The sequence below is a fragment of the Octopus bimaculoides genome, chromosome 25 (genome assembly GCF_001194135.2).
Source record: "Octopus bimaculoides isolate UCB-OBI-ISO-001 chromosome 25, ASM119413v2, whole genome shotgun sequence".
Classification (NCBI taxonomy): Eukaryota; Metazoa; Mollusca; class Cephalopoda; order Octopoda; family Octopodidae; genus Octopus; species Octopus bimaculoides.
The window spans coordinates 428,173-443,694 of NC_069005.1; the positions used below are offsets into that span (position 1 = coordinate 428,173).

At 38.5% G+C, this 15,522-nt stretch overlaps 2 protein-coding genes across 7 annotated transcripts in view; one reads left to right on the forward strand and one right to left on the reverse strand.

Annotated features, from left to right (window-relative positions):
* Nucleotides 1-10,445, forward strand: part of LOC106869560 (RNA N6-adenosine-methyltransferase mettl16) — a 14,535-nt gene extending 4,090 nt beyond the window's left edge. For 3 of the 4 annotated variants that reach the window (XM_014915349.2, XM_052976737.1, XM_014915351.2), the window contains exons 2-8: nucleotides 2,895-3,242; nucleotides 4,334-4,474; nucleotides 5,108-5,360; nucleotides 6,129-6,198; nucleotides 7,287-7,376; nucleotides 8,164-8,289; nucleotides 9,627-10,445. In XM_014915349.2, the coding sequence (XP_014770835.1) occupies nucleotides 2,895-3,242; nucleotides 4,334-4,474; nucleotides 5,108-5,360; nucleotides 6,129-6,198; nucleotides 7,287-7,376; nucleotides 8,164-8,289; nucleotides 9,627-10,436 (1,838 nt within the window). In that variant the 3' untranslated portion in view covers nucleotides 10,437-10,445. Of the gene's footprint in view, nucleotides 1-819; nucleotides 2,014-2,894; nucleotides 3,243-4,333; nucleotides 4,475-5,107; nucleotides 5,361-6,128; nucleotides 6,199-7,286; nucleotides 7,377-8,163; nucleotides 8,290-9,626 lie in introns of those variants that run through there. The other variant, XM_014915350.2, reaches the window with a different exon arrangement.
* A 1,582-nt stretch (nucleotides 10,446-12,027) lies between these two features.
* Nucleotides 12,028-15,522, reverse strand: part of LOC106869561 (ultra-long-chain fatty acid omega-hydroxylase) — a 26,531-nt gene continuing 23,036 nt past the window's right edge. For all 3 annotated transcript variants that reach the window (XM_014915353.2, XM_014915352.2, XM_014915354.2), the window contains one exon: nucleotides 12,028-13,832. In XM_014915353.2, coding sequence (XP_014770839.1) covers nucleotides 13,730-13,832 — 103 coding nt within the window. In that variant the 3' untranslated portion in view covers nucleotides 12,028-13,729. The remainder of the gene's footprint in view (nucleotides 13,833-15,522) is intronic.

The window sequence follows — 15,522 nt, forward strand, 5'->3', positions numbered from 1 at the left end:
TATAAACAAACCAGCACTGGTTGTCAAGTGATGGTAGCGGACAAACACACACACACACACACACATAATAGACTTCCACACAGTTTCCATCTACCAAATTCACTCAAAATTATTGGTTGACCTAAGACTATAGTGGAAGACCCTTGTGGCCCCAGCTGGGTGGCCCAAGCTTCCACACAGTGGGACTGAACCTGAATCAAAGATTTTTAAAAAATGTTTGCAATTAATTTATATAAAGAGCCATATTTTATCAATTTAAATTAATTGCCTGAAAAATGAAAACGTAATTTTTTTAGTACATTTTTCTTACTTTTTTTTTTCTTTTTCGTCAATTATGCCTCTCTTGTTTTTCATATATCAAAGTGATTTGTGGATAATTTAGCTATGATTTCTAGTACATCGAGGCTCACTTTGTTTAAAATGCTTGGCCCCTGATCAACTGTGATTGAGCAGACCTACAATTAGAAACAGTCAAGTCGTGATCATCCCTTTTTAATTAAACATCATATATCTAGGACTACATTACAGAATCTGTCTGGCCTTTAAAAATAAAAATAAATAAATAAAGGCAATGTGTTACGATTTGAGGAAGATTTCGCAGTTATTTCTAACAGGACGAGAGAATGACTGACAAAATTTGCAGAGCATCAGACAATATGGCTGTTTACATTCCCTCCATAGTCTAATTTCATCTTTCATCCTTATGTGATCGATAAATAAAATACCAATCAAGCACTGGAGTTAATTTATATTCTTAAAGAGCGATCCTTCGGTATTGGTCTCCAGAGTATCGGTATGAGGAGACGACGTCTTTCACTATCTTTTTCAGCCTAGCCTCTTTATCTGCCATGAAGTAAGGTTGTATGAATGACGTTGTGTACCAATACCGAAGGATTGCTTTCTTTTAATGCTGCTTAGCCGCGAAGAGAAGATTACATCCAGGTGTACTTATTAATTGACAAGTGTTGGTTTAAACAGAGCATAACTATAGTTTAGTACCCCAACCTCTCATTTGTTTTTCTATGATTTTCTTAATAATGGTTTTAGTGAAATTTTGCCGATACTGAATATTTTCGATCTGTATTTATGATAGGCTAAAAGTAAGCTTCAACGTTTTTCAACATGCTTTCCAGTTTCATATAAATAACAAATAATAGAAGTCACGATTATGTCATATAGACTTTATTTTTGACGTTGCGCAACATTTAAGAGCAATTGTTGAACGGTTGAAAAGACATACACATCGTTTCTTTCTGAATATTTTTAATGAATCTTTATCACCATCGTAATTGCAGTCGCAACCTTCTTAATCGTATTGCTGCAAAACGGGAATTCCCAAATATATATTATGGCGATCTTCCATATTATTTATATTATTAAAGGAATTATAACATATATTCATTGGAGGAGGAGGCGCGTGGCTTAGTGGTTAGGATGTTGGACTTGTGATCGTAAGACTGTGGTTCTGATTCCTGGACCGGGCGATGTGTTGTGTTCTTGAGCAAGACACTTCATTTCACGTTGCTCCAGTCCACTCAGCTGGCAAAAACGAGTAATCTGGCGACGGACAGGAGTCCCGTCCAGGTGGGGAATATACACGCCATTTGAAACCGGCCCTCATGCACCTGGCATAATTCAAGAAGGAAACATTTTATATTCGTTGGGACCCTAAAGTGTAGATATGCTCCTCTAAAACTCTTATTAGGGGCTCCAGTGTGGCTGAAGCACTCTCTGGGCAAATGTGGATTGAAAAGGTCGATTGATACTGAACATTACTTCCGCTTTCTAAACACATGGCGCTTCACTCACAGCAAACATTATAAGAATATAAGAATATATTTTATATACTCACACATCTGTGTGTATATATATATATATATATGTGTGTATATATATATATATATATATATATGTGTGTGTGTTCTAGGTAACGTTTATAATACCTCTGCTTGACAACCTATATTGACGTAATTTAAAGAAACTCGTAACATTTAACGCATAAAATTTTCTTTGGTAAGTTTATATTATTCAAATTTTATTTTAGCGAAACTTGATTGTCAACTTTAATTAAACATAACAATCATCGCAGACGTTCCCTCCGTGACCATTTCGTTTACTTATTATCATTATTATTGTTTTGTTTTTCAGAGCGGACTTTCGGAATAGCGATTGTTTTCCTTCCTATTTTAAAACTCCTGATTTTCATTCAACAGGAATTACGATCATAAAAGACCTTTTTTTTTTCATTTTTGCCCCCTAATCCCGTGTTGTTTTCCTTCCCCGTGATAGCTGCTCCCGAGATTCCACCTTTTCAGGTGTAATATCTCGGATTATATTAACCAACTCGTCTTCCTTCCTATTTTAGAGACCGTAAGTTGTAAGTTGGTGCCTTGAAGAATTTTCGCTGCTATTTCTAGCAAATCCGTCCATCACATTATATGTTTGTCCTTCGTCTCTTTTGAAGTGAAAATATATAAAATATTGTATCACTAATTATTTTGACAACCGAATCAGTAACTTTCAGCTTTCATTTACTGTGTAAAATTCTCTGAGAGCTGATTTAAAAAAATATATTTTGCTCCATCGCAGAATATCGGAGTAAAGTAAGGGAGGAATCCTAATGAACTTATTGTGTTCGGTGCTCAGGTGCACCACGACTCATCAGAAAAAGGAACCCAAAGTGCATGGACAGTTCGTAGAATATGCACAGGAAGTAAACAGGGAAAAAGTCGAAAAAAAGAAAGAAATAGGAGTGGTGGCATCAGGTGCACTTTTGGCGAATTTCAGGAAGCATGAAAGTTTTGAAAGACGTCACGATAAATTAAAAATTGATGCAAATAGTTTACCAGAACATTCTCTGTTGCTTATTATTATCATCATTATTATTTTTACAGTTCTGTTGGATGAAGAACTCTTGAAAATGTCTTTGAACAAATTCATGCATCCCCGGAATCTATACAAAAAACGCAAACCTAACTTCAAAGAATTAGCCTTGAAATATCCAGAATTTCGAAGCTATTTGGAACAGAATCTTTCTGGTAAACTAGTTCTTGATTTCAAGAATCCTGCAGCTCTTCGCTTGCTCAGTACCATTCTTTTGAAGGAAGATTTGGGGCTGGAAGTCGACATCCCTACCAATCGTTTGGTGCCAACCATTCCACTTCGGCTGAACTACATTCACTGGATTGAAGATCTGATTGTCTCTCATCAATCCTCTCTTCCCGTCCAAGGTATTGATATTGGTAAGTGTGTATCTATAGTTATATCTGTACATGGCTATGTGTCTGTGTGTGTCTAGGTGTATCTGTGTGTATGGGTGTTTTTGTGTAACTGTATGGGTCTGTTGAGTGTATGTGTGCATCTGCATTTTTACCTGTGCATGTGCATGCACACATTTGTGTATAACCATGTATCTATGAGTTCAGTAGGGGTGGTCAGGATATGTAGAAGGCTGCTTCTGTTGCAGACTGTTTCAGCATGAATGATGAAAATAGATATGAAACTAATAGGGAGATGGAGGCACAGCCACAGGGGCCCATGGTGGTAATTAGTTGGGGGATGGGGTCAGATGTGGTTGGATCCTGAAGTTGTGATTAGGGTTCCTTAGTTTGAGGGTTTGAAACCTGAAGGATGAGATCAGATTATTCAGAGAGAGAGACAGACAGATGCACACATATGTTCAAGCTTATAATGAAGGCCAATTAGAGAAGCTATAATTAGTCCTTGAAATGGCATTTAATTAGAGTAGGGTGTGGTAGACAGAAGTACTACATCACATGACACACCATTTAGCAACCATCAGGGGACAATAGCTGTTGTTGTTTAACCCTAGGTTAGCCTTGATCAAGCAGTCCTGTAATGCGATGTGTTCCAACCATGACCATCCTGTTGTTTTTTATATCATGGACTAAATTTTCCAGTGCGTCCTTTATTTAAGACTTCTTTGAATGAGATTTGGTTGTTATTTCTGGCATGGCCTTTTTCATTGGCTCCAGCAGTGAGGGTCGTGGGTGGCAGTTTATATATGACAGGAGGAGTTAACTTTGATTATTCCTCTGCTCCCTGGAGTTGGAACAACTAACATTTGCTTTGGTTCTTCAGAGTATCTGCTTTTGGGAACTGAGAAAGAGGAAACAGTGGTTCCATTCCTGTGTTTCCTCTTGAAATCCTTTCACTATTCTATTTCTGTTGAAATAATCTGATTTTCTCATATTAACACTTGTGATGCAAAGACACTTGAGACCACTCTTGGTTCTTTTATACAAATTCTGCTTTAAAGAATTATCATGAAATGAATACAAAACGGATTCTCTTTTGCTTCCTCAACTCACAGGTACCGGATCTTGTTGTATCTACCCTTTACTGGGCCATAAGCTCAATGGCTGGAAGTTCTTAGCCACAGAACTGGATGAAGAAAGTGCAGCCAAAGCAATAGAAAATGTAGAAAAGAACAACTTTCAAGACTCCATAACGAGTAAATGCCTTTTTTTTTTCTTTTCCATTTTTTTTTATTTACAATTCTTGCATTTAAAAAAATCTATGTCATCATCATCATATGTCCATGTTTCATACTGACACAGGCTGGATAGTTTAACAGGACTGGGTGTGTCCAAGGATTGCATCAAGTGTCTGCTTTGTACAGCTGGAGGCCCTTCTTTATAGCCAACCATTTTACAGTCAACTTGGTGCTTCCTAATGCCAACCACTCTGAGAGTGTAGTGGGTGCTTTTTATGTGCCACTAGCACAGAAGCCAGTCAGGCAGCACTGGCATTGACCATGTTCAGATGGTGCTTTTTACATGCCACCGGCACAGGGGCCAGTCGGTAGAGGACTGGCATTGACCATATTTGGATGGTGCTTTTTACGTGCCACCGGTACGAGGAGCCAGTCAGACGTCACTGGCATCGACCCACGTTTGAATGGTGCTTATTACGTGCCACCAGCATGGGTGCCAGTCAGGCGACACTGGCATTGGCCACAACTACAATTTCAATCTTGATTTGATTTTGATTTTACTTGACTCGATAAGTCGTCTCAAGTGCAGCGTATCACTCGATTTTTTTTTTTTTTTTTTTTTTTTTTTTTTTTTTTTTTTTTTTTTTTTAGTTAAGAAAGTCAGCAAACTGGAGAGTTTGAGATCAGTGGTGGAAGAAACTAATGAGACATATGATTTCTGCATGTGTAACCCACCATTCTACAGCAACGAAGAAGAGCCAGTGGTTGCTTCACCTTTCAACAAACGAGCAGCACCACATGCAGCTGCGACGGCCAGCAGTGTGGAGAGTGTTACGTGGGGTGGGGAATATCAGTTTGTGAATCAGTTGATCCAGGACAGCCTAGTGCTGCGCAACAGAGTCAGGTAAGTTACATCCTGCAGTGACAGGAGTGTTTGTGTTAACATCTGTGTGTTTGTGAAAGGCTGAGAGAGGCTGACAGAATCGTTGCTATCCTGGAGAGAGCAATATAACTGATTCCCTTCGTTGTCAAGATATAAGAAATATCTCTCCGACAACAAATCTACCCCTTTTCTTCCTTCTATCATATATTTACATCTCAATACCTCACTTGGAGCATCCATCCTATTTCCAAGTCTCCCTTTCAGGCAAGAGACCTCTTTAGTCCTGCAAGTTTCAAGGCAGACTCAGTTCTGGTGCTAGTAGACCGTGTTTGAGGTTAGGAAGGGCATCCAGCCATAGAAACCATTCTAAAACTGAGAAACTAGGGCAAGGCTTGCTCTGTCTGACCTTTTCACCCTGTCTCACTGTCCAACCCATGCTAGCATGGAAAGCAGACATAAATACTAAAGTACATATTTCTTTTTCTTCATGAACTTACTTTGAGGCAGGTATCACAGTATCAGGACAGATAAGGGGACATGGGATTTAGAGCAGAGGCACTGTGCCATAGACTTGACCAAATAATAGCTGCCTGGGAAGAGTAATCATGTCTTACTGATGTTTTTTTCAGAAATCGTTTTAGTGAAGAAAATTTGATAAAAACTGGGCAGTTTTGCATAAAACACAAAATGGGTTTTTTGTTTTAATTACTATCGTCTGTTATGGATAATATTTTGTAAGTTAATTAATATAATTAATAGTGGTAATTAGTATTTTGTTTTGTCTCCTAGGATTTATACCAGTATGGTTGGCAAAAAGCAGAACTTGTTGGCCCTGAAGTACGAGTTAAGGAGTTTGAAGGTATTTGTTGCTGTTTTGGTTCTTTTTTTTATCTACAACAAATTGTATTCATCATCATCATTCTTCTGTCTTCTTTTCTATGCTTGAGTGGGTGGGGTGGGGTTTTTTTGAAGCATATTCTTTACAACTGGATGCCCTTCCTGTCTCCAACCATTACCTGATTCCAAGCTAAGTAATGTTTCTCTATAGTCAGACATGTTTTTGACAGACTATTGGCAGTGGACATTCATTTACAACAATCCTCTGATGTCAAACAAGGAGACACAAATACATTCACAAATCTCAACTCTCATGCATCTATACATATATATGACAAGGCTTTGGTTGGCCCGGGGCTATAATAGAAGACACTTCCCAAGGTGCCATGGGAACTGAACCTGAAGCCATGTGGTTGAGAAGCAAGATTCTTAAGTACACAGCCATGCTTGCACCTCACATTAATGAACTCAAATAATGTCAGTTTGCTTCAAGCTTGTATTGAGATTGACAACATTTGGGATTAAAGAATGTTATCTACCCTGGGTCAGTTCATTCAACGAGCAAAAATGAATAATCTCGAGATGGACCAGTCCAGTGTCGGGGGAACATATATACCACAGAATCTGGGAAACCAGCCTTATGAGCCTTTTTTATTTTTCTTCTTGAATGCTCAAGATCATTTAAAGGGTTCATTGACCCCTTAGATATACTTAGCAGTATTTTGTCCATCTTAACGTTTTGAGTTCGAATCCTGCAAAGGCCAGTTTTACCTTTCATCCATTCAGGGACAATAAAATAAGAACCAATTAAGCTTTAGGGTCAATCTAATCAACTATCCTCCTCCTGCCAAATTCCAGCCCCTGTGCCTTCAGTAGAAACGATTATTGTTGAGGTGAGTTGGCAGAATCGTTAACGTGTCAGACAAAATATTTAGTGATATTTCTTCCAGCTTGACATTCTGAGTTCAATTCCTGTCGAGTTTGACTTAGCCTTTCATCCTTTCAGGGTCAACAGAGTACCAGTGAGGTACTGGGGGGAAAACGACAGGGATCCCCTGCTCCTTCCCTTCAAATCTGCTGACCTTTTTGCCTTTCTCTTTTTCCCTTTAGGTTCCGGTCTTCTCAAGCACAGAATTCTGTCAGGGCAAAACAATGAGGTGGGGCCTGGGCTGGAGCTTTGACGAGAGCGTCTCTTTTACCGTGAGTACCACTCATCTTGTGTGAGTGAGCGTCTGAGTGTTACTTGTGCTGTTATGGTTGATCTATGGACAGATGTTGCTAGTGAAATGTCTACCCAAACAAATTAGCTCTCACCAGGGCTTTTTTTTCTCTTTTGCCAAAAATGCTAAGTAACATATACATAAACAAACCAACACTGATTGTCAAGGGGTAGGAAGCATAAACACAAAGATATACCCCTACCCACACACATATATAAGCATGTACATATACGGTGGGCTTCCACACAGTTTCTGCCTACCAAATTCATTTACACGGCATTAGTCAACCTGGGGTTATAGTAGAAGACATTAGCTCAAGGTTCCGTGCTCTGGGATTGAACCTGAAGCCATGTGGTTGCAAAGCAAGCATCTTAATCGCACAGCCAGTCCTGCATCAGACCGTTGTGCAATTGATGTCCTTTAAATTGTGATTTTGTGTCACGGTTGGCTTCATAAGCCCTTGTCGTGGTTGTGTGGTCATGAGGTTTGCACCTGTGTGATTTTGTGTTCCATCCCACTGCACAGCATCTTGGACAAGCCTCAAGCCAACCCGTGCCTTGTGTATGAAGTTGGTAGATGGAGACTGTGTTGAAGCCCATCATATATCTGTGTGTGTGTGTGCTGACATCTGACTTTTCCCCACTCTCATTAATTATTTCCAGTTCCATTTCTTCTTCATCTGTGCCCACCTCTCCCCAATATATCAATATAGCAATCTTCAAATGTTATTTATTTCTATTTTATTTGGGTTTTTTTCTCTCTTTCAGAAATCTTATTTCAAAGCTGAAAAGAAAAAAGAGAAAATGCCCCTGGCACTTTGTATTCCAACTGAAATTGCCATTGACTTTCTCACCTTATGCATTCACATCAAAGAACTTTTGCAGGAACTGAAGGTATTTTCTTTTTCTTTATTAGTTGTTGCTGTGTGGTTAAGAGACTTGCCTCCCAAGCATGTCGTTTTGGGTTCAGTCCTGCTGTACAGCACCTTGGGCAAGTGTCTTTACTATATGCCTGGACTGACCAAAGCTTTGTGAGTGAATTTGGTAAACAGAAACAATAAGGGAACTTCATCATCATCATTTAATGTCTTCCATGCTGGCAAGAGTTGGGAGGATTTGACAGGAGCTCTCCAGACTCCGATCGTCTGTTTTGGCTTGGATTTTATGGCAGGATGCCCTTAGAGTGTTCTGGGTGCTTTTTACATAGCACTAGCATGAGTGCATTTTATGTGGCACCGGCACCTGCAAGACAAATACCTCTCAGCTGGGGGAGGGAAGGAGGAGTGGGGTCGTGGCCATAAAAGACATTCCTGTATTTATGAATGGCCACTGTTTTACTTAGCTTGACATGTCCCGTATGTATATATATATATATATATATATATTTCATATGTATGTGTTTGTATTACTGTCTTTTTGCTGTAACATGTAAGAGTTGTAAATGAGTATCACTGTTATATAAGCAGTGTCATTCATTTCCAAACTAGCTGTGCAAAAATATTCCTTTGTTTGGAAACAGGTGAGGGTTGGTGACAGGAAAGACATCCGACTATGGAAATCTACCTCAACAAGACTCCATCTGACCCATGCAGGCATGGAGAAACAGATGTTAAATGATGATGATAATTTCCCCCCAAAAAAGAGACAGCTCAATTGGTAGAGCATCAGACAAACTGATTTGTGGTTAATCCCCCCCCCCTCGTGTATAGATTTGAGATAATGTACAAAAACAATATATTAGAAGAACTGAAATATATTTAAGTCTTACTGTGGGTTAAATATGAATGTGAACACATTCGTTCTCTACTATTAGTGCGTGCAAAAAAGACAGAGTGGTCAATAAACCATGAAATGGTATGTAAAGAAACCTCCCTCACCTTTTGTTTTTTCTGCATATCAGTTGCATAAAAAGAATGCATTTACATTATTATTTGACCCACAGGCAGGCTTTGCTCTGTTTAAATTTATTCCAGTTCTGATTAAGCTGTATTTCACTTAAAAATAGATATCAAACATAGTTTATTCTGTATAATATTTGAAGCTAATTAAGTTGACAAAATGTTTAATTAATTGGCAAAGCAGAAAGGATTCTGACCTTGTCAACTGCAGCCTCAGTCCATGTAGCTGTAAACAGATGAATTTAGCTCTCATGGGGAACAATGTGACTTAACCTGTTCATTTCATATTTTATTGAAAACCTTGTCTCACTTTCTTTTCTCTCTTTCTGTCAGATAAACTATGTTGAGACAAAAAGCAACAAATGGATTTTAATCATGAGCCTTTTTGCAACAGAGAACACTTGGTCTCATCAAAGACGGCAGCGCCGACAAAGACTGCGAGAAGAACAAAGGAAACTTTCACTTGCCAAAGACTGTGAAAAGGCAACCCCTTCTTTCAACCCTACCTGTACTTCCTCTTCTTCTTCATCTTCTACCTCTGTCAACTCCGACAGTAAAGTTTGCCAGCCAGGCTTGTCAACTGAATCAGTTGATGGCAGTGGATGTTGTATAAGTGACTCTTGTGGCACTGGTAAAAAACCTGTGTCCAAAGAGTCTGAAGATGCTGCAGTTGAATCCATTGTTGAAGAGGAAGCTTCTTCTTCTTCATCAATTGAAACAGTGACAGCAACATCTTCTGCTAAAAGGAAGAGAGAGTTGGAAAGTTATAAAGAGGATGAAGATGGGGAGACGACTGCAGCATCCAGTAACAAAAGGGGTAGAAGAGGAGAGTTGGGGGTGAGTGGGGGTCAAGAGACTGAGTGTCAGGTTGATTGTACAAGTGAAGGGGGTAGAGAGAAAGAGGAGTGCAATGAAAATAGAGATGTGCAACCGAAAAGGGACAGGTGCAGCAATGCAGCAGATGTTGCTCGTTGCAGTTTGTCAAAGGAAAGTGAAGCTAAGAAAGATTATCTCTTTCAGTGCACCATGTTTGTGAAGAGGAAACTCACCTACATGCAGCTGGAGCTTGCATTGGTTGAAGGGGACAACAGGGAAATGCTTCATCAGTTATTACAGTTTTTTAGAAATAAACTGTTGCCATGACAACGACAACGAGGTATTTTTGTTTTGTTTTCCATCTCCATTAGTTTTGTTGTTATTTCATTGATTTATTTGCTATGTTTTCTCTTTCATTCTTGTTTGCTTAATTAGTAGAAACCAGTTTCATTCCTATTCCTGAATAATTGAGAGTAAAAAAAACAGGACAACCAACGTGGAGACAACTATTCAAATGAATGGGTGCAGGGTGGTTAAAGTGTCCACTTCACACCCTTGTGGTACTGGGTTCAATCCCAAAGCACGATCCCTTGGGTAAGTGTTTCCTATGATAGATTTTGGTTGAAAATTACTTTGTCAATAGAATTTGGTTAAGATGCTTGCATCCCAACCCCGTGGTCTTGTGTTCAGTCCCACTGCCCAGCACCTTTGATCGGTATGTTCTACTATAGCTCCAGACTGACCAAAGCCTTGTCTTTTGCTTGTGGGAAACCTGGTTGAAGCCCCCTTTCACTGAACTTCTTGCATGTAACACATCGTCTTCTTTCAAGCATCTCAACAATCTCACCAGACCAACTTTGAGGGAAGCAGGAAGTGACACGGAAAGGGGGGAACTATCGCTTTCAGCATCTGAAAAGAAGGTTGTAAGGAGCATTGGCCGACAAACATGTCAGCAGTTGTCCTTGCATATAATCCACCATCATTTATGCTCCCTCCTCTGGATGTGGGTGTTAGCCTAGCTTTAGTATAAGCAATGTCAGTATAAATACATGTGAGTACATACATTGGCTAACTGGTTACCCGCCAAAATGCCTGTAGCCTCAGTTTCAGTTCACCCCTGAGCTCTAGCATCTTGAATTATCAAAGATATTTGAATAAATTTTAGTATATTAATTGAAAATTATTCGCAAAAATGATTATCTTAATGTTAATTCTCTAAATGAAGTATTAACAGTAACTGCACGATAAAGTGTAGTATATTGCCACTTAAGTGTGGCTGACCCCTAGGGGTGGATGTTACTGTTGCTTTTAGCCCCAGGAGGACATCTCCTCCAGCTGGCTTATCTTAATATTTTATAGAAAGTTTTTGTGTGCAATATTAAAACGAAGGTTTTGTGTCCCAAATACAGTACAAGGGAGGTCACTCCTAAAAACAATTCTTGCGGAAATTCTGTTGCTTGAACAGGTTTTCTTTTTTATTTCAGTGAAAAAAGTTCCTTGTTCGACACCCGTTGGAAGTGTCTGAACATAGAGAACAACAATGACGAGGACTACATCGCATAAGCTGTTAGAGTAAACAGAGAAAGCGAGAAGTTTAAGCTGGATGAATTAACGCCAGATATGTTCATGTGCCTGACTTTTTATACAGGGATTTACAATCGAAAAAGAAGTAGAAGTTTGGAACTAGAATTCTTGCAAAGCTGGAAGAAGATGAGGATGTAAGGGCAGAGCAAGAGCGTGGAGAATGTGAAAGGATTGTGAGATTGAGACAGGACAGAGAGGAAATTGAATGTAAAGATTGTTTGCAAGTAAAGCAAAATGATGAGGAAATTTGTGAAGGTAGAAATCAGAAATACAAAAACGAAACGAGACACAGGAAGTGATATCACCATTATAAACGAAAACAAAAACTCAGAAATATGTCAGTAAGCTGAAAATAATTCCAAAAAGTAGTACATGGTGTTATGGAGAAAACATTTTTACAGTGAATTCATATGTAACATTTTGAGGTCAAATGAAAAAAAGGCAAAGATACATAGATTAAAAAGGATTCACTTAATCTGACACAGAATGGATGGGACTCTTCAAAGTATGGAATAAGTGTTTTGTGTGGAAATATAGTTGATTGAGTCGAAGGTTCGAAGGCAGCTGAGGAACCAAAACAAAAAATTGCAGTAAAACAAAAGTGGAAGACCTGTCTGAAAGCCATAATGAAATAATTGCCCACGATAAAAAGTAAACATTGTTCAAAAGTAGATGTGTTCCATGGTCGAGACTAAACATCAATTTCGCTGGTCCTTTAAATGGTTTCTTACTATTTAGTGGTAGTTGATAAGTTTTTTGAAATGGCCTGAAATTCACAAGTGTAAAAAAACTAACCTCCTCAACTGTGATAAATTGTTTACACAAAATGTTTGCAAGATTTGACATCCCAGACAAGATAAAGACTGACAATGTAACGCAGTTCGTGTCTAGCAAATTTTTAAAATTTTTGTGAAACATTCATGATAGAATATATAACTATGGTGCCATACCAACCCCAGACCTAATGGACAGGCAGAACGCTTTGTCGATACCTTCAAGAGATCCCTCAGAAAATCGTTTTTCTTAGAAGTTGTAGGGAATTGTAATGATACACCCCTCCCCCGTGACGAATGGAATAACCTAGTCACTGTAAGTGAAGAGAAGTATGTGAAGTACTGGAGTACGTAGTAGGGGGTGAGGAGCAGTCGTGTCTTTACTGGTTTTAATAAGTAAATTGTATACGAAAGTGGACGTTATAACAATCCAACATTTTAAAGATTAAGCAAACAGCAAATGGTTTGAAGTGTTGTTGGTGGTTACGAGAAAGCAGCTGAAGCATGCCCATAGCTTTTTAGACATTTGGATGATGCAATAAGATATAAATGAACTCAGTTGATACAATATTTAGTTTGAATTTCAATGGTCAGTGGTCAGAGAGAAAAGAAGAGAAATAATGCTCCTCCTCCTCGTCATCATTTAACGTCCACTTTTCCATGCTTGCATGGGTCAGATGGATGTAGTAGATTTTCTATAGCTGGATATTCTTCGTGTCACCAACTTTTTTAACTGTCTTCAAAGAAGGTAAATATTTCCCCTGGCCAGAGATGCTTTCCACGGAAGACTGGAAACAAACAACATTACTCGTACGACAGTCTTGGTTGTTTATGACTCATATGATATGTAGACAAGATGTATGAACATACAGACACACACACACACACACATGACGAGCTTCTTTTAGTTTCTATTTATCAAATCCACTCGAAAGATTTTGATCAGCTTGGGGGCCATTGCAAAAGACATTTGCTGAAGGTGTCAGACAACCACAGTGGTATAAAGGAGACATTATTATAATGATTATTATTAATATTATCTGTAAGTTCAAAGGAACCAAATATATTTCGGTTCAGAGAAACCAGGATTCCTGAAAGACCAAAGCAGTTATCTTGGTTTCTGCAATGACCCAGAGAGTATTGTTGTGTTTTATCATCTCAGATGTTTGATGAGTTATCAGACTTTTGCATTCAGTCATTACTCTTTAGTCAATGCAAATAAAAATACTTAGTAGAATCCAAAAAATTGTCTTGGAATTTCTTCTACACCCTTGGTTTTAGAATCACTTTGATGCCAGTGTTGGACTTGAGCACGACTTCCGGAGAGGGCTCAGCTTTGAAATTTGGTACACGGGAGATTTCAAAACTGCAAAAATGAACAAGGGAAAACAGTAAGTAATATTAGTAACAATAACAGCAACAACAACAACAATAATGATTACAAATTTTGGCACAAGGCCAACAATTTCAGGTAAAGGTATCAATTACATCAACCCCAGTGTGGAACTGGTACTTATTTTATCAATCCAGAAATGATAAAAGCAAAGTTGAACTCAGAACATAAAAGAAAGATTGCAAAGACCCATCAAGTGAAGAGAAATTGTATTTATGGCCAGTGCCAATGTCACATGTAACTGGGTGAAAAGCACTCGTTTACATTCTTGGAGTGGTTGGTGTTGTTAGGAAGGGCGTAGAAAACAAATCAGATTAGAACCTCCAGTCTGACCAGTTTCGGTCAAACCCCAAAAAAACGTACATCCCTTCTACGGACAATTTTATCAGATTTTTTGTTTTTTTTTTGTTTTGACACTTTAGAGACAACATATCAGGTTGTTCCCGTCAAAGCTTAAGCACAAGATTCGATGTCTTTAAAGTGGCAATCGTGTGCGTGTGTGTATGTGGTACAAATCTATGGATACACAAAAGGGGAAAAAAATGAAATAAATATGGACGACTTGGACAATTTTATCAATGTTTTTGACACTTTATTTTATTTAGCAACAACCACTGCCGTTCTCACACAAGATTTGATGTTTCTAAAGAGGGGAATCATGTAGCTAATTACATACAGGTATGTGTGTGCGTGCACGCTTGTATGTAGTATAGAACTGGTCAGTACTGATAGCAATGCCATCTTAAGTCCCTGTGGCGAAGAAATCAACTGGAGACAGACTGATTTGTGTCTGAGAATATTTTCCGAAAGTTTATAACAGAAATCTTTTAAGCATAAAACAGATTTCTGCCCCACCCATCGACTTTGGATGATCATAACTTTCAGAAAAATGGATCTATTTAATGAAATTGTCTACGAATATGTGTTTTATATCATATAGATTCCGAATATGCAAAACTTGTGGCGGGGGAGTGTTTTAGGAGGGGTTGAGGCGAGGAATTTCGGAAAATTCACCGGGGTCCACTTCGTCTTCTACAAATATACCGAGGACACAGGAATTTTGGTGGGTAAACAATTGGGGGCTATTTTTCTCCGTTTCTACTGAAGCAACAAACAGGCAAATGAAGCCCTCGCCAGAAAACTCGTTATACTAAAAATAACAGCTAAACGTAGGTCTGGTACACAGAAATGTGTTATTAAAACGGCTTAACTGTTGCATACGATTTTTTAAACTTTAAGTAAATTCCCAGGTAAACATTTCTAATTGAAAGATAGAAGACAATCTGTACGTTAAACTGAATAGATCCCATAATCTCTATCATAAACATGCTACTGAATGGAATAATTCCTTGTTTGAAATTTTTTAATTACATATATATATATATATATGTGCGTGTGTGGTAGAAATCTATGGATGCACAAAACGGAGAAAATGAAACAAATATGGACAACTTGTTCAGAAACACTCGCCAGTGGGGAACGGTCCTCAAAAGTAACCCCCAATTGTTTTCCCCAAAAAAATTCCTATGTCCTCGGAATCTACATAGTCCTCGGTATATTTGTAGAGAATTTCATTAAAAAATATCCATTTTCTTGAAAGTTAAGATGAATTGAAGTGGACTCGGTGAAATTTCCGAAATTCCCCTCCTAAAACACTTTCCTC